General features: G+C 35.8%; 1 protein-coding gene and 1 pseudogene across 1 annotated transcript in view; both read left to right on the top strand.

Moving 5' to 3' along the window:
- Positions 1-2,686: 2,686 nt before the first annotated feature.
- On the top strand, positions 2,687-3,115 carry LOC102137943 (ubiquitin-conjugating enzyme E2 variant 1 pseudogene; annotated as a pseudogene).
- Positions 3,116-3,888: 773 nt separating this feature from the next.
- MALRD1 (MAM and LDL receptor class A domain containing 1) overlaps positions 3,889-20,196 on the top strand; it is a 673,535-nt gene continuing 657,227 nt past the window's right edge. Inside the window, exons 1-2 of the mRNA XM_074000837.1 lie at positions 3,889-3,922; positions 4,067-4,168. Of these exons, the coding sequence (XP_073856938.1) occupies positions 3,889-3,922; positions 4,067-4,168 (136 nt within the window). The remainder of the gene's footprint in view (positions 3,923-4,066; positions 4,169-20,196) is intronic.

Raw genomic sequence — 20,196 nt, forward strand, 5'->3', positions numbered from 1 at the left:
GTCTTAGTGTCCTCAGTAATGTTCTAAATTACATGAATGTGATTGAGTATGGGAATTAAGACAGACCATTTTTATGTAATTTATAGCTTTATTGTGGTTCCCTCTCCCCTACTATTTATTTGCCTGGCCTTTATTTTTTACAAATGTCTTTCAGGAGATAGCATGACCATAAAGGCTTAAATTGTGTAAATATGGCATACAGGGGGCAATAATAATCTATGGTTAGCTAGATACAGAACCAGTGCAATTACTCAAGTTAAATATTTTCTAAAGTCACTCCTCTGAAAGAGTAAATTAACTGCCTGGGGAGTAATTTGTTAGAGTTGCAGATAGTTACCAATAGTACCCAGTTATAAGAAGCAAACCTAGGAAAGGAAGAATAGAGAAAAAAAAAGAGAATATTTCCAATGATGGGCTTGCTTATTACAACTGCCTAATCTCTAATAGACAATACCAAGTAATGCTGTTCTTCCTGGACAGAAGGTTGGCATTCCCAATGAGTGAAACTTTTTGTTTCCTATGGATTGCCTGTGTTTTCAGTTCTATACTGGGTCAGCAAGGAACAGAAAGCTTTCAGTGTGACAATGGAGTCTCCTTGCCTCCTGACAGCATTTGTGACTTCACAGATCAGTGTGGGGACAACAGTGATGAACGGCACTGTAAGTGACATTCTCCTTTCTCCAGTTTCAATTCCCTGTCCATCCTGAAACCAGGGCCTCTGAACAGTCTGGAAGATTTGGCTAGATACCTGGCTCTGTATGGATTTTATTTTATATACCTTTAGTGTAGATCAGAAACTAAGATATATTGTTTACTAAAGAGATGAGTCCGTATATAAAAACTATCAAATCATGAAGATTTTCATCTGATGGAATATATTTTTCAGTCAATTTTTACTGATTATGAAGAAGGAATGCAAAACAAAATGTAGCTTTTGATGTTATGTGAGTGAAACAAAATTTAAAAGAACTCATTAATGCAGCTGTAAAATGCTATGATGGAAATCAACAGCTTAAGTGTGAATTTAATGTGGAAATATTTGAAATGAATTTTAGATTGGATGGCTAGATTTTATTTTCATTTACAGAGCACTGCTACCAAGTGAGTTTGTACCAATTGCATGTGGGGTACAACTCTGGCTTTTGTCCTTTGATTTCAGAGTAGTAGAAGGGCACAACCTTTGGAGAATACAAGACCTAGATTTACATCCTGGACGAGTCATCCAGGACCCAAATCTTGTGTGATTTTGAACCTTTGTTTTATTGTAAGAGGTCGTGAGATGAGATAAAGCAGCTCTCACAGGTGGGAAAATGCCCCATGACATACTGGGAGAACGCTAATAAACAGGAAGAAGCTTACCAAGGGAAGACATGGGTAATGACACGTATGTTCCTGTCATTTCTATTGCAGTATACAATCTTGAGGGTACACCATCTTTCAGTAATGGAGACTAGTGTCGTTCTTACACACATTCACCCTTCATAAACCACATTTTCATAAAATTACCAGGGGCTCATTGCTGGTTCATAGTAGCTATTGGTGCAATTAATTATCCAGAGGCACGAATTCCATTATTGTAGGTCACTTAATGCAAACATATATCTTCTTTTTTTTATTCAGATAAAATATCAATTCTGTTTACAGAATTCATTGTCTTCTGCTAAAATAAGGTTCTACATATTTGATTTTGCCACTGTTTGCCTTCCATTTATATATTCAATTGCTATTACGTTAAAACCAGAAGAGTGATTACTGAAAAACTTTTTTCTCTGTAGAATGAAACAGGCTAATAATATTTTTCTCTTAGTTTGGGATAGCTGTCATACTGTTACTACTCAGTAACCATTCAATACCAAGTGCAGCCAAGGGCAAAGATTCATTTGTATTTGTCCAATTTCCCCAGAGACACTAACTGTGGGCTTGTTGCCCCTTACTCTGGACTGTCTGGAAGAACCCTTACTGTTCCTTGATGAGCAAGCAGTAAACAGGAATGACTTGGCTGGTTGGACAAGTAGTGCCAAGTCCCTTCCATTATTAATCTCTATGAAGCTTCCTTCAGTACCCTGGCTGTGATAACATGCACGGTCCTGCTTCAGAGAAAAGGTTAACGTGAAGAAATGGAAAGCCGCTGAGTAGGAAAGGTCTTGGCTGCATGAAAGATTCTAAAATTCTAATAACTTTCAGCCTTGGAAGGAAGTGAAGGCATAAATCTGTCGAATAAACAGATTTCATATTAAATGTTACATGGAGAGGTCACCTTTTGGCATTCTTGCTTTTCATTTTCATTTCTGGGAAGTTTCCTCTCTGGCATTTTATTTAAAATGTGGGTGAGAATCTGCAGATAAAAATTGAGAATTACATTAAAGCATGAATTTCTTTTGTATATCACACTAGAAGAAAACTACTGTGAAGAAATAACAATGGCCAAGCAGTTTCACTCATGGAAACTTGTGATGCTAAACTTATAGATTAGATTTTTTTTTAAACTAGCTTTATAAGGATTTGCAGTAGCCACATTTAAGAAAAAAACAATGTCCCCTTTAACATCCAACTTGTGTGACCTTTAAAGAAACAGATTAATATGTCAACGTTTCTGAATAAAATTGGCATAGCTGAAGTTAAATTTCTGGTGCCTCTGGTGCTATTAATACATTTTTGAAAATAAGTTCTTGGACAGCGACGCAAGATGGCAGTCACCACAGGATTAGGAGTAAAAGTCCCTCTCAATTTCCGACTGTTGGAAGAACTCGAAGGCCAGAAAGGAGTAGGAGATGGCGCGGTTAGCTAGGGTCTAGAAGATGATGAAGAGATGACATTTACAAGATGGACAGGGATGATAATTGGGCCTCCAACAACAATTTGTGAAAACTGAATATACAGCCTTAAAATAGAATGTGGACCTAAATACCCAGAAGCACCCCCCTCCTTTGTAAGAGTTGTAACAAAAATTAATATGAATGGAGTTAATAGCTCTGATAGTGTGGTGGATCCAAGAGCCATGTCAGTGGTAGCAAAATGGCAGAATTCATATAGCATCAAAGTTGTCCTGCAAGAGCTTCAGAGCCTAATGATGTCGAAAGAAAATATGAAACTCCCTGAGCCACCTGAAGGATAGTGTTAGAGCAATTAATCAAAAAGAAAAACCACAGGCCCTTCCCATTTCTCCTCCATTCGATTTAAATAGTCTTCATTTTCCACAGTAGTACATTTTCTAGATATGTCTTGTAGACCTCTAAGTACTGGAAAGGAAGCTCCCATTCAAAGGAAATTTACCTTAACTTACTGTAAATGATACTATTTTTTTTTGTCCCTTTGGAATATATAAGTTGTGCTATAACAAATCATCCTGTCAAGTGTAACCACTGTCCATGTAGTTGAACTTCTGGGATCAAGAAAGTCTATTTAAATTGATTCCCATCATAACTGGTGGGGCACATCTAACTTAACTGTGAAAAGACACACCACACAATCACCTTACTGCTAATTACATGGCCTGGGGTCTCTATCTTCTCCCCTTACCCTCCCACCTCCCACCCTCCCTGCAACAATAGCCCTCTAGCCTGGGGGGCTTGTTAGAGTATATGTGAAGGTTTCAGGTTACAGCCTGTGGGACTGCAGCTGGGTGTGTGGGGTGCTTCGCCTGCACCCCTGGTTTCTTTAAGTCTTAAATGATGACCTTCCAAGCCATCATCCAGTTCCCATGCTCATCTACTCCTGCCCTTGGCCAAAGTGTAGGTTGTAACCCCTCCGCTCCCCTCTGAGATTGGCCTTCGGTGAGGAATTCAGGGCTTTCCCCATATCTTCTTTCCCCCACCTTTATCGAGGGGTGATACTTTTTTTCCCTCCTCCTCAAGTTCCGTTTTGCACTATCACCACCCAACACCTTCCATGACACTTCCTTGCTTTGGCCAGAAGCCATCAGGTAAGGCTGGAAAGAATCTCTCAGCTCCCTTGATTAGTTTTGGAACCGTACTTACTCACTGTCCACCAGCCTGGGAAATGAATATTGGGTCCTCAGCTGTGTCACACTCTGCTGTCATCAGCTGATGCATTGTTTTTAGCTCAGGTTTTGATAAGGTGAAAATAATAGTCACCAGGGTTACTCAGACCTGCCAGCTCTCAGAGTCCTTGGTGGTTGAACTTGGAGAAAGGCCACATGAAGACACTTGTAAGTGCACATGATCCCTCTGAATTGTTTTACTTTCCTGTAACTGCTTTTGTTTTCAAAAATTGAAGAAGTTTTAAACAGGGCTTTTATTTGGTCATCCTTGCAATCCATTGGGGTCTAGTTTGGAATCTGACAACTGGAACAAAAAGAACCTTGAATCTGGTGCCTGCCTTGGTTTTGGTGCTGCTGCTGCTTCTCCAGATCCTCAGCAGGGATTAAGAAAGAAGCCGGTGTGGACAGCAGATCCCCGAAATTGGCGGGCTTGACCTCCTGGCAAATTGCTTTGTCTTTCCACTTTCTGTTCAGGATCACTAAATGATGAAATGTGGATGTGTACAGAATTACAAGCAATTCATTGTGTACTAAAGTTTTTTTGTTTGTTTGTTTGTTTTGAAGCAGCAACTATCAAGTCTGAAAAGCAATTGATGTTTCCATTAATCTTTTTCTGGGGGAAAACCTTAGTTCTAAGGATTTAACATCTTGTAAGTGAAGTTTAACATAACAGTATTCCACAGGTAGTCTTTCTATTGTCAGACCGTTGCCTGACTTTAATATAATAATAATAATAAAAAAAAACTGTGTGTTAAAAAAGAAAATAAGTTCTTATTTTACATGAACTTCTTTTTTAGAATATATAAACCTTTTATTTTTACTCAGTATTGTTTTAAGAAATTAGAAAAAAACCTGAGTCCTCAAGATTAAATAAATTCTATTTTCAGATGATATTAAGCACTTAATCTATAGTGAACTAAAAAAGTAATTTGTAGGTCTAATAACTGTTTGGGTCTAGTGTTGATGAGAATTCCTCTTTTAGGATCCATTAACATGCTTAGCAAGGGAAATATAAGTTGTCATACTGGTCTGTGTAATTAAAAAAATTTTTTAAAATGATTTAAAAATAGCTTTTGAGTCATATTTAAAAAAATTATTAAGTGCTACATTCTCTGCTTCTGTGCTGATTCACGTTGGCTAGTCTTCGTTCTCTTTTGGTATTTTTATTTTTACTTTTTATCAATATTACTTTTAATTGACAAGTTATAATTGTATACAATTATGGGGTACACAGTGATGATGTAAGTGTATAATGTGAATGATTAAATCAAGCAAAGTAATCCATTGCTTGCAAAGCATTGCAAATCCATTGCCTCACTTATCATTTGTTTTTGTGATGAGACATTGAAATTTACTCTTAGTTATTTTGAAATATACAATACATTAATATTGACCGTAGTCACCCTGTTGTGCAATGGATCTCAAAACTTACTCTGTTTATCCTAAACTTTGTGGCTTTTATTAACTTCCCATTATTGCCCCCTATACCTCAGTGTCTGGTAATCATCATTTAATTTACTGCTTCTCTAAGTTCAGTGATTTTAGTTTCCACATGTAGTGAGATTGTGTGGTATTTGTCTTTTGGTGCCTGGCTTGTTTCACTTAGCATAATGTCCTCCAGGTTCATTCGTGTTGTCACGAATGACAGGATTTCCTTCTTTTTATGACTGATAGTGTTTCATTGTGTGTACATACCACATTTTCTTTATGCATCCATTGATGTACACTTAAATTGATTCTACATCTTGACTACTGTGAATAGTACTGCAATGAACATAGGAGGGCAGATAGCCCTTCAATAAACTGATTTTCTCTCCTTCAGAAATATACCTAGAATTGGGATTGATGGATCATATGGTAGCTTAATTTTTAATATTTGAGAAAGCTCTGTGTAGTTTTCCATAATGACAGTACTAATTGACATTCCCACCAACAATGTACAGGAGCTCCCTTATTTCTGCATTCTGCCAGCATTTGTCGTCTTTCATCTATTTTTGATAAAAGCCATTCTAACAGTTATGAGATTATATCTCATTGTGGTTGTAATTTGCATTTTCCTAATGATGAGTAATACTGAAAAATTTTTTAATGTACCTATTGAACATTTGTATGTCTTCTTTTGAGTAATAACTTCTCAGGTCCTTTGCCCACTTTTAAATCAGGATATTATTTTCTTGATATGAAGTTGCTTGAGCTCCTTATATAGTCTGAATATCAACCATAATCAGATGTGTGGTTTACAAATATTTTCTACCATTCTGTGGATTTTGTCTTTACTTTGTTAATTGTCATCTTTGCTGTGCAGAAATTATTTAGTTTGATGCAGTCCTATTTGTCTATTTTTGTTTTTGTTGCCTGGGCTTTTGGGGACGTAGCCAAAAATCTATTGCCCATACCAGTGTCATGGAGCTTTCCTCCATATTTACTTTTACAGGTAGAAGTTTTATAGTTTAAGGTCTTCTATTTAAGTCTTTAATCCATTTCAAATTGATTATTTTACATGGTGTAATTTAAGGGTCCGATTTCCTTCATCTGCGTATGGATATCCAATGTCCAGTTTTTGTAACACCGTTTACTGAGGAGACTGTCCTTTCTCCATTGTGTGTTACTGTCACTTTTGCCAAAGTCAATTGACCATGAATGTGTGGGTTGATAGACACTTAATACAGAAACAGAAAACCAAATGCTGCATGATCTCACTTATAAGCAAGAGCTAAACATGGAGTACATATGGACACAAATAGGGGAACAGCACACACTGGGAACTACTTAAGGGAGGAGGGAGAAAGGAGGGTGAGGATCGAAAACCACCTATTGAGTACTATTCTTATTGCCTGGGTAGCAAAATAATCTACACAAACCCTCATGACACACAATCTACCTATGTAAGAAACTTGCACATGTACCCTTGAACCTAAAATTAGAGTTTAAAAAAAAATGTTGCTTTATTTCTGGGCTTTCTAGCTTGTTCTGTTGGTCTCTGTGTCTGCTTTTCTTGGTCTATTTTTATGTTTTGATTACAGTTGCTTTATAGTATATTTTGAAACTAGATAGTGTAATGCCTCCAGCTTTGTTCTTTTTGCTCAAGATTGTTTTGGCTATTTGGAATCTTTTGTGATTTCATATGAATTTAAGTTTTTTTTTTCTATTTCTATTTCTGTGAAAATTACATTGGAATTTTGATAGGGATTGCATTAAATCTGTAGACTGCTTCGAGTGTTTTGGGCATTTTGACAATATTAATTTTTTAAATCCGTGAATATGGAATACCTTTTCATGTACTTGTGTTTCCTTCACTTTAATTCTCGGTGTTTTATAGTTTTCAGTATGCAGATCTTTCACCTTGTTAATTAAATTTTTACCTAAGTATTATACTTGATATGCTGCTATTATAAATGGGATTGTTTTCTCAATATTTTTTGGATAGTTTCTTATTAGTATATAGAAAAACGATTGATTTTTCTTATGTTGCTTTTGTATCCTTCAATGTTACTGAATTTTTTATTAGTTTTAACAGTTTTTTGTTAAGTCTTTTGGGTTTCTACATATAAGATTATGTCATTGGCAAACAGGTATACACTTTTACTTCTTTCTTTCTGATCTGAATGTCTTTTATTTCTTTCTCTTGCCTAAATGTTCTGGCTAGGACTTTCAGGACTATGCTGAAAATTGGTGGTGAGAATAGGTATTTTTGTTTTGTCCCTGATCTTAGAAAAAAAAGTTTTCAACATTTCACTGTTAAGTGTGATGTTTGCTACCTGTTGGTCATATGGCTTTTATTGTATTCTCTTTATAAGTAATCTGTTGAAAGATTTTATTATAAAAGATTTTGAATGTTTCAAATGCTTTCTCTGAATCTATTGAGATGGTTCTATGGTTTTTATCCTTCATTCTGTTAATGTGGTGTATCACATTAATTAATTTGCACATGTTGAACCATACTTACAGTCCTCAGCTAAATCCCACTTGACAATGCCGAATGATTCTTTCAATGTGTTGTTGAACTCAGTTTGCAAATATTTTGTTGAAAACGTTTGCATCTGTGTTCATCAGGAATATTGGCTTGCAACTTTTATCCTTTAAGTGTCCCCATCTGGCTTTATTATCAAGGTAATGCTGGTCTCATAAAATGACTTTTTATCTATTCAGCCACTCTGTGTCTTTTGATGAATTCAGTACATTTACATTCAAGGAAATTATTGATAGGTAATTAAGTATATTTATTAGTTGCTGGCATCATCAAGGTGCCAGCAGATTCAGTGTCTGGTGCCCTCTTTTTGGTCTGCGGATGGCTGCCTTCTTATTGAGACCTCACATGGCACAGAGACAGATCACATCTCCCGTGGCTGTTCTTGAGAGGGCAGTCATCCAGTCATGAAGGCACCATCCTCATGATCTCATAACTTCCCAAAGGCCCCACCTTCCAATACTATTACATTGGGAATTAGGGTTTTAAATATTAATTTGAGGGGACACACACATTCAGCTCATAGTACCACAGAATTAGGTATGCAAGAAATCTAAAAATAAATATGTAGAGCCTATCTGAAGAAAATCAGAAAAAAACACAGATATGCAGAAAAAAGACTCATGACAAGACTATGCTTCTTAATAGGATGTTGCAATGGTGTGAATAGGTCCATTTTCATGGAATCGATTTAATTACACTCTAGTACAAAATCTCACAAGGATAAACTTTGCCACCTGATAAAGTGTTTTCCAAGTTTATCTAGAAAAATGAGGGGTAAATAGCTAGTAAGAGGGAGAAGAAAAAGAGAAAGAATTTTCATTAATAGGTATGATAGTGTATCATGTAAACTACACTAACGTTATGAAAGTTTATAATTAGAAAAGAATGTGATTGTTAAAAATATTAAGCATATGCGTAATATATTTAACAAATAAACTTGGCCTTCCAAATTAGTTGGGAAAACAAAATAGCTAATAATAATTCCAGCAGATTTGTATACAGTACTTACTGTATGCCAAGCGCTGTTAAATAATCTCCATCCAGTGTCTCATTTAATTTTTACCAAACACAAACATAGTAGGAATAGTAGTTTTATTATTGTTCCTATTTTACAGCTTGAGGAAATGAGGCTTAGACTAGCTAAAATAAAATGCCAGAGGACACAGAGCTGTTCCATGGATCTGCTGGAATTCACAAACAATTCTATCGGATCCTGAAACTGTCAATACTAACCACCATACCATGCTGTTTTTATTACATAAAACAAATGAATACAAGGCAATTTCATGAAATACATTTCTTATCTACTCCACACAACAAAAATTTCTAAAGATAAAATGTTAAATATTAACAATGAAGCCATAGTCTTTATTGCCCCTAATAATCAGAAAAGTCAAGGAAAGTTTTTCTTTTTCTTCGACGTGTAATAGATTTTCAAAATATGTTTGTTGAATATTGATGTTGAATAAGTATTGGGATCGGAAAGACATTTGTAAGTGTTACATGAAAGAAAAAACTTTAAAAGTCAATAAATTAGAATATATAATTTAAAAGTTTCATTATATCAAAACATTGCAAGTAAAATGAAAGAGGAAAAATGTCTGCAATATAGCACACCAATAATTCTTTTCCAAGTCTATAAATCAAAGATGCATTTTTCTTTTGTAAAAATGTAGGTAAAATTCTTGTAAACAACTCACACACACACAAAGAGAAATGACCACGTATGATGAAGTTATCAACTTCACTATTAATTGTAAATCACAATTGAAAACAAAAAGCTGCCAATATTTTTAAAATAAAATAAATGTGAAAAATAAAAAAGTATGTTCATTGTTGGGAAGGGCATAAGAAGATGGATACTACTGCAGGCAAGAGAATTATAAACCCTACCTTCCTTTGTTTAGTATTTTTATAATATGAAAGAGGATTTTAAAAGTGTTCATGCCCTCTAACTGGTAATTTTGCTTTAGAAATTTATTCTAAGAAACAAAATGAATTCATGCAAAAAGTCTCCTCACAATACCATTTAATATGGTAGAAATGGGAAGTCATTTAATTTTATGATATTAGATTCATGTTTAAATAAATTATGATGCATCGATAATATGGACATCTGTGCAGCCATCTGTCATAATTTTTGATGCTATTTAAAAATGAGAAAATGCTCATGATACAATGTTATGAGAAAAACCATGATTACCCATCAATATATGTATTATACTTAAAAATATAGTATGGCATTGCACATAAAATATGAGATGGAATTATGTCTGTGTGTTGGGCTTATACATCACTTTTCTTTTTTGTATATCTTTATGGGTTCAACTTTTCTAAAATAGCATCTATTATTTTTGGGATTTTGTTTTGTTTTTTTTTTAAGACGGATTCTTGCTCTGTTGCCCAGGCTGGAGTGCTGTGACACGATCTTGGCTCCCTGCAACCTCTGCCTCCCAGTTCAAGTGATTCTCCTGCCTCCCGAGTAACTGGGACTACAGGTGCATGCCACTACACCCAGCAATTTTTTTTTTTTGTATTTTTCTTAGTAGAGATGGGGTTTCACTGTGTTGGCCAGGCTGATCTTGAACTCCTGCTCAAATGATTCGCCCACTGTGGCATCCCAAAGTACTGGGATTACAAGCGTGAGCCACCGTGCTGGCCTCTGCATCTACTGTTTTTTATAATGAGGATAAAATTATATTTTAAAACGATCTAATAAACAGCCTTCCCATTAGCAATTGTGCTTATTCTAGTAATGAGAGCAAGCTAATATTAGGCATATATACCATGTAACAGGATTCCTTTTCTTTCTTTCTCATTTCTATGTTTTTTCTCAAACTAATGAAAAAGGTTTTATTTATTTTTTGTTGTTGCAGATGTTATTTTTTAATCAGAGTAAGGAAATTGAGAATTTGCTAGTAAAATAATATGTCAAAGTTATATTAGCAAAGGCAGTCAATATCAGCAAGAAATGTGTTTATGTAGCAGGGTTAAATCCATGCATTGTCCAGTCCTATTCATGTTCAGAGCCTGGGACTTTTCCTTCCCCATCACAACTGCCCATCTGGATATCAGTCTTTTTCTTTTGTTTTGGAGCACAGTGTCTGGGCTCTCTCTTGTGTGTTTGTGTGTGTGTGTGTGTGTGTGTGTGCATGTGTGTATCCACTAGTATCCACCGATGTTTCCGGTTTTGAGCCTTCTGCCCCATGCAGTTGTTTTATGTACATCACCTTACAGCAGTAAGAGGAGCTCATTGTGGTGCCTCTGTGCTGGTGTTTCTTTGAAGGCAATAACTTGTCTGCAGGTTTGAGCTCAGTTTCCCTGCTGGTCCCTGATGCCAGCCTAGAAGTTGCTTAACCATCACACAAGGTGAACACAGTTCCTTTTTGATGTAATTTCTGGAAATCAGGTTCTTTTTTCTCTCCCCGGTCCCTTCCCCCAGTCTACCCTCTGCAAAGTCATGTCCATCTTTCCTACCCTCTTCTCGGACCCCTTACCCTTGCCTGGCCTCCCCAGGATGGAGTCTTCTCACTCTCCTGTTGTGGTTTTCCAATTCTAATTCTATGGAGTTAAGCCTATGCCCTCTGTCATTCAGACATTTTAGCTGTTCAAGGACCAATTATTAGTCAAAATTGGACAGTCTATTTTTCCTTGTATTTCATTTATAATGGTTCTAACTTTTCTAGAGGCAATGACAAGAGAGAGGTCACAGAGTAGAAGGTGAAGAAAAAAGAAAAACACCATTTTTAAGATTTCAAGGTTTGTCAGCAAAGTTATCTACCTTGAAGATTCTAGAGTGTCAAAGCAGCCTTGTGTCATGTGCAGCAGCGCTATTCGCAACAGCGAAGACATGGAATCAGCCTAAATGCCCATCAATGATAGATTGGATTAAGAAAATGTGGTGTATATATACATCATGGAATACTATGCAGCCAGAAAAAGGAATGTGATCATGTCCTTTGCAGGGACATGGATGGAACTGGAGCTGCTCTCAGCAAACTAACACAGTAACAGAAAACTAAATACCGCATGTTCTCACTTATAGGTGGTACCTGAACAATGAGATCACATGGACACAGGGAGGGGAACAACACACACTGGGGCCTGTCAGAGGTTGTGGGGGTCATCAGGAGGGAGAGCATCAGGAAGAATAGCTAAAGGATGCTGGGCTTAATACCTAGGTGATAGGATGATCTGTGCAGCAAACCACCATGGGACATGTTTACCTGTGTAACGAACTCACACATCCTGCACATGTAACCCTGAACTTAAAATAAAAGTTGAAAATCAAAAAAAAAAAAAAAAAAAGGAAAGAAATATTGCATTATAGTACAATTGGATATGTAAACAATAGAATTAAGAAAACAGAAATAAATCCTTACATTTATGGTCAAACAACACCACCACCACCACACTGAACTCCTTTTTGAAACTTTTACTGATGTAGATTCTGAAAATTTTCCAGTGAACGAGGCATAGCAAATGAAATTTACAAGTACTTACTTGTAACTAATATGTCAATGGTATGAATCTTTATTGGGAATTTTATCGTTTATTTTAGTTAAAATAAACATACCTACTAAAGCTTTTTATTTTTTCTGTGCTATCTTTTCTACTTCCTTCAATGCTATTTTATTATTATTTATTCAATACTTTTTATTTCTATGCTATCTTTTCTCCTTCCTTCAATGCTATTTTTCTTCCAAGAGAGTTGATTTTAATCTTGCTCCCATGGATGGACTTCAGAGAGACCTTGAACTGGATATGTCTTTTTTTTTTTTTCTTTTGGGATGTATGTCTATTAGATTCCTTCTGTTATTTTGAAAACAGTGTTCATAAAACACTTTTTAGGTCAAATAACACCATTAGGAACTTTTCACTCTTGTAATTGTTTTATGACTTAGATGCTGGTGTATACAGTGGTGTAACATAAATCATTTTCTTTAATATATTTTGATGTCTATAATTGCTTCCTAGTTGTAGACTGTTTTGTGTCATAACGGGCAATGGAAATATAAAAGAAAAGATGAACCATAAGTTATGTGGATTGTTCTTTCATCTCTGGGTATGATGTACAAAACTGGCAGTGCTTCCCAAAGCCTGTGAACACACGAAAGCATTGAACTGGGGAAGTGTTCTCAGCATATTCTGAAAATTGGCTGCGCAGTGACTCTTTCTTCTAGGGAGAAAGTAAAACTTTACTGGAATTTTATTTTGACCCATCTTCCAGAGTTTCTTATCACAATTCCGGTAAAAGATGCCTTATAACGATTAGGGAAAATTTGGTGGGGTCATGTACCTTAATGAGATTTTAATAAAAAAAAAAAAAAAGAAGTATTTCTGAATGAAATGATACCATTCTTCCAGAGCTGCAAACAATTTCTCTGGTGTTTTAAGGAGCTCATGAAAATGCAAAATAGTAACCCCATTTGATCAGGAAATTTACCTAGTTCTTCCACTTCTAGAAGACTGATTGGCACTTACAGTCAATAAATATTTAATAGACTGGCTGATAGTACTGGTTTACTGACTGAGTGAATGGAGGAATATTCAGTTGCACTATTTTCTTTCACCATGGAATTGGATAAAACTACTCTTGCAATGTAGTCTGCTCGTATTTTATGGCTCAAGTGTGTAAATTGATGTCACACAAGAAGAATATTCAGTTTGTGAGCTCCCTTTGAAGATTTCAGACACCTGGCAACATCAAATGGTGAATCGTTTCTTCCAAAGCAAATGTCTTCTGAGCCCATATGTGTGCATAGATAGCTCTCCTGCCATGTTTGTCATCCCATGTACATTTTTCTGCTTATAAGCAAAAATGTTTGTAACTAAATATCATTTCTTCATGTATGTATTGACACTTTAAGCTTGGCTAGGAATTCTGAGAGAAGCCTGGCATTCTGTTGTGAAAGCTATCAAATTTATGACAGCAAAGACCTTGAATCACAGTTTTTAAATAAGTTTCCATCAGAGAAATATGAATAGAATATAATATTCTCTACTACCCAGAAATAATTGTGACTTTCCACTGGGTAGGTCTTGAAATGCTTGATTGAATTTGGAAAAGAAATTTTACTTATTTTGAGAGAAATTGAAAACCTATTTGGGGAAAAAGTGACAGGAGTTCATTTGTTCATGAATTAGCTTAGTGAAAAATTTGTCCATGTAAAAGATTAAACTTTCTGTTTAGGGCCCTGTATTTATCCTTGCAGAAACTACTGAAAAGCCATTACATCTTCTGGCCAAATAGCTACTCTGGAATAGAGAATTATTTGTAAACAGCTATACAACACTTCTAATACTTGAGTGAATACTGCTGTAAGCTGGAGTGAATGCTATACCTTGTTAATATTTCTGCAAATATCATCAGACACCTGCAAACACTGAAGACCTCCTTTGAAGGTTATGAATCATCAGGCAATAATAAAGTTGAAACATGGTCTGGTAATCCTTTTTTCACTGATATAGATACCATTGATGACACAATCCTTGCCAAAGATGTTCTCAAGACTTAAGGATAAAGGCAACTATATAGGACAAGAATCCTGCTGAAGGAATATTGGATAATTCTGGTGTGAACTTTAACAGTACTCACTTAATTCACTATAGTATACCTTTGTGACTTAGGGTTTTTCTTGTTTATGTGTCAATGAAAATATTAAAATTAATTCAATGTAAATGATAACAAATATATCCTTGATAAAAACTAGTTAATACTTTTAAATCACCAAGCCAAATAGTAGGTCTTTAATTGACATTTACTCTTGAGAATTATGACATTTTACTTTCATTTAATTGGAATATTTTGGATTCATTTCATTCTTTTCAGGAACTGGCCGCTAATTTTTACATTAATTGAGAGTAGGGAAATTATTCTTTATGAAAATATTTTTGTATGTTATCTAAATGAAGGAAATGGTTTTCCAGAACAATACAATGAATTGTATGTACAATTTTGTGACAATGTAATACATAGTGTGTTAGTCCATTTTCTATTGCTATTCTAGAATCTTTCAGACTAGGTAATTTATTAAAAAACAAAAAGGTTGATCTGGCACATGACTCTGCAGGCTGTAGAAGCATGACACCAGCATCTGCTTGACTTCTGGTAAGGAAGCTTATATTCATGGCAGAAGGCAATGGGGGAGCAGATGTGCCACATTGTGAGACAGGCAGCAAGGGAGAGGAGGAGGTGCAAAGCTCCTTTAAACAACCAACTCGCTTGTTAACTAACAGTGAGAACTCACTCATTACCGTGGGGAGGGCACCAAGCCATTCATAGGGGATCCACCTCCATGACCCAAACACCTCCTGCCAGGCTCCACCTCTAAAACTGGGGATCACATTTCAACATGAGATTTGGAGGGGTCACACATCCAAATTATATCACATAGCTTTCCTCAAAAAGGGATAAAACACACTCATAAACTTGGAAAAGAAGGAGACCACCTCAACATAATAAAAGCCATATGTGAGAAACCCACAGCTAACATCACACTTGATGGTGAAAGACTGAAAGCTTTTCCTTTAAGATCAGGAACAAGACAGGAATGGCCATTTTTATCACTTCTATTCAGCATAGTTTTGAAAGTTTTAGACAGTGTAATCAGGCAAGAAAAATTTAAAGGCATTCAAATTGGAAAGGAAGAAGTAAAAGTATCTCTATTCATAGACAACATGATCTTAAATGTAGATTCTATTTAAAAAAAAAAACAGAGCTAGTTAAAAATCTCAGCAAAGTTGCAGGATACAAAACAAACACACAAAACTCAGTTGCATTTTAGTACACTAACGAACAGTCTGAAATGAATAAACCAATTTCATTTACAATAGCATCAAGAAGAATAAAATACTGAGGAATAAACTAAAGAGACAAAAATCTTTTATATTGAAAACTATGTCATTGTTGAAAGACATTTACAAAGATATAAATGGAAAAGATGTTCTGTGTCCATAGATTGGAAGATTTAATATTATTAAGATTTCAGTATTACCCAAAGCAATCTACAGATTCAGTGCAATCTCAGTCAGAATTTCAATAATTTTTCTTTTGTAAAAGTAGTAAAATTTTTTTTTTTTTTTGAGACAGAGTCTCGCTCTGTTGCCTGGGCTGGAGTGCAGTAGCTGGGACTACAGGCGCCCGCCGCCTCGCCTGGCTAGTTTTTTGTATTTTTAGTAGAGACGGGGTTTCACTGTGTTAGGCAGGATGGTCTCGATCTCCTGACCTCGTGATCCGCCCATCTCGGCCTCCCAAAGTGCTGGGATTACAGGCTTGAGCCACCGCGCCCGGCCAAAAGTAGTAAAATTTATCCTAAAATTCATGTGGAATCTCAAGGGACCTCAAAAACAAAAACAAAAACCTGAGAAAATAAGAAAGAGGTCTAACACTTCCTGATTTCAAACCTTACTAAAAAGCTACAGTACCCGAGTGTGGTATTGACATAAAGACAGACATCTAGACCATGGAATAGAATAGAGAGCCCAGAAATAAACCTTCAAATATATGGTCAAGTGAGTTTTGAGAAGGGACCCAAGACCAATGGGGAAAGGACGGTCTTTTCAACAAAGGTGGTGTGAAAATTGGGTAGCCACAAGCAAAATAATTGGAGTTGGACCCTTACCTTATACCATATACAACAAAGTACCTCAAAATGGATTGAAGACCTAAATATAAGAGCTAAAACTGTAAAACTTAGTAACATAGGAGACAAACTTCATAATATTAGATGTGGTAAAGATATATTCAATATGGCACCAACAGCACAGGCAACAAAAGAAAACAGATACACTGACTTCATCGAAATTAAAAACTTCTGTTCATCAAAGGACAGTATCAAGAGAGTGAAAAGGCAATCCATGGAGTAGTAGAAAATATTTGCAAATCATACATCTGATAACAGATTAATATCAGAATGTAAAAATAACTACAACTCAACAACGACACAAAACAAATAACCTAATTAAAAAATGAATAAAGACCTAAATAGACATTTCTCAAAAAAGATATATAAATGTCCAATAAGCACATGAAAAGATAGTCAACATTGTTCATCATTAGGGAAATACAAATAAAAACCACAATGAGATACCACTTCACACCCATTATGATGGCTATTATAACCATCCAAAAAATCTCCTAGAAAATAATGTATATATGAAGATTTGCAGAAATTGGAACACTTGTGCTTTTCTGTTGGGAATGTAAAATGTTTTAGCCACTTTGGAAAACAGATGACAATTCCTCAAAACATTAGAAATAGAATTTCCATATGATATAGCAATTTCAATTCTTGATATATACCCCAAAGAAACCAAAGCAGGGAATTGAATAGGTATTTGTACACCCATGTTCACAGTAGCGTTATTTACAATAGCCCAAAGCTGAAAACCACACAAGTGTCCATTGATAGATGAATGGATAAACAACATTTTATGTGCTACAACATGGATTAACCTTGAAGACATTATGCTAAGTGAAACAAGCAACACACACATAAAAACATCCACTGTATGATTTCTCTTATATGAGTTACCTACAATACTCTAATTCATAGAGACAGAAGGTAGAATTGTGGTTGCCAGGGGTTGAGGAGGGAGAAATGGAAAGGTGGTGTTTAATGGGTACGAAGTTTCAGTTTTGCAAGATGGAATGACTTCTGGGGATAGATGATGGTGATGGTTGCTTAACAATGTGAATATACTGAATACCCCAGAACTCTACACTTAAAAATTGTTAAAATGGGCCAGGCATCGTGGCTCATGCCTGTAATTCCAACACTTTGGGAGGCCAAGACTGGTGGATTGCTTGAACCCAGGAGTTTGAGATCAGCCTGAGCAACATGGCAAAGCTCCATCTCTACAAAATGCAAAAAATTAGCCGGGTGTGGTGGTGTGCACCTGTAGTTCCAGCTACTTGGGAGGCTGAGATGGGAGGATCACTTGAGCCTGGGGAAATCAAGGCTGCAATGAGCCACGATCGCACCATCACACTCCAGCCTAGGTGACAGAGCAAGACCCTGTCTAAAAAAGAAAAAAAAAGGTTAAAATGGTAAATTTTATGTAATGTATATTTTACCATAATAATAAAAAAAAGAGTAGGACTCTGATGGGAAGACTGCAACTGTGCCTCATAGAACCTGTAGGAGGAGGAGAAATGTACATTATTAATATTGACCCAGGGAAGATTTTGAAATAAGTGTGGTTTCTATCTCATCTCTTCCCTTGCTAGATTTTTCATAATTTTGCTAGATTTTTCATAATTCTTACATTGTGTTCTGTCTTCTAAGAACATTACGTTGTGATGCTTTACCCAGACCATACTTTCCAGAGTTAATCCTGAGTTCTGGATTATCTGAGTTTCTTCACCATTACTACAATGGAAACTTTATCCTATTCATTCCCATTTTTTCAAAAGCATGCACCAAGCTGACTGTCGCTTTGGCATATTATTTAATATTTTTCTTTCCATTATCGTGTTAAAGATCAAAACTAGGAGGAATTCTTTAGTGGTTCTTTAATGAGAGAATCTGACAGTGTGGAACCCAACTCAGGAGATAATTGTGGCTTCCAAGCAACCTTCCAATCCTCCCTCTTTGACTGCAGTACATCTGACCTTTGGGATTATAAAATTGAAAAAAAAGTGATACATTGCACAAGTTCAAAAAGTCCAGAAACTTGGATTCTACTGATAAGTTCCTGTATAGCACTCCTAATTGTTCATTATATGGTCCAACTGTGGCGTTATTACTTCACACTATTTAGTGATGGCTGTCATCTACATGGTGACAGATTTTATTACAGCAGATAGTTTCAGACTTGAATGCGATTGTGTGGAATATGAAGTTTAAAGGTAAACCAGCTACAATTCAAGGAAAATTATTCGAATTGTTTAAAATGTGCAGTTCTCTACTGGGGAAAATGAGTATTTAGAAAATTTTCCTGATGTATTTTTGAGTCATCTGGCAGTTATTAGATGTTCAGGATTGCTTTTTTTGCTAAAAATTAATTGAAAACCTGTGCCCATTGGATTCATTTTATAGCAAAAAGAACCCCTGTTGAGACTATTTCGATGAAAAAATATTTTATTTAGCTATTTTTTTTTCTGGTTCTTACACTAAAAAATTACCATTATCTTGTGTATTAAAAAAACAAAGAACATTGCAAACAGACATCAACTAAGTAATTTTTTTGCAGGAAAATTTCTTGGTATTTAAAAAATGTTTGACCACCTGTGTGAGAATGTGTGTACCTTTCATACACATAATTGTTGAAATATGGTGATAAAATAATTTAGAATATTTTATAATCAGATCATTGTAAAAATTGTTGAGAACTAAAAGAAACTTGAAAATAGATACATACTTATGTCAATACATGCATAGCTAATTGAATCTCACATACACACAAACACATATACAAGTGACTATATAATTTAGTTCCTTTTTTTGTTCAATCAGATTCCCTGGATAATTAGGAGTCTATAAGGTAATAATCTGGATATTCCAGCTATCCTAAGTATGTCCAAGGCCTTACAGGAATTGTGTATTTGATCATAGTGTGATTCATAGACTAATAGAATTTCTTTGCTTTTGAAGAGAATGATATCAACTCTATCTGGAAATACTAGTTTCCTTAGGCCAACTAGGAGCTCTGATACAGCTTTAATTCTAGTTCAGTAATAAAAATGGGACAGTGGATTAATAATTATGCCTCAGAGGAGAGCTTTAAGAGCTATGGTTCTGGAGTACAAAAACTTGTGTTCTGTTCTTGACATTAGCACCCACTAGCTGGTCTATCTTGAGCAAGTTACTTAATGTCTGTAAGACATTATCTGAGTTTTCTCATCTTTAAAATGGAAGAACAGGCCGGGCGCGGTGGCTCAAGCCTGTAATCCCAGCACTTTGGGAGGCCGAGACGGGCGGATCACGAGGTCAGGAGATCGAGACCATCCTGGCTAACACGGTGAAACCCCGTCTCTACTAAAAAATACAAAAAACTAGCCGGGCGCGGTGGCGGGCGCCTGTAGTCCCAGCTACTCGGGAGGCTGAGGCAGGAGAATGGTGTGAACCCGGGAGGCGGAGCTTGCAGTGAGCTGAGATCCGGCCACTGCACTCCAGCCTGGGCGGCAGAGCCAGACTCTGTGTCAAAAAAAAAAAAAAAAAAAAAAAAAAAAAAAAAAAAAAAAATTAAAAAAAAAAAATAAAATGGAAGAACAGGCTTGCTT

The sequence above is a fragment of the Macaca fascicularis genome, chromosome 9, assembly GCF_037993035.2.
Source record: "Macaca fascicularis isolate 582-1 chromosome 9, T2T-MFA8v1.1".
Taxonomy (NCBI): domain Eukaryota; kingdom Metazoa; phylum Chordata; class Mammalia; order Primates; family Cercopithecidae; genus Macaca; species Macaca fascicularis.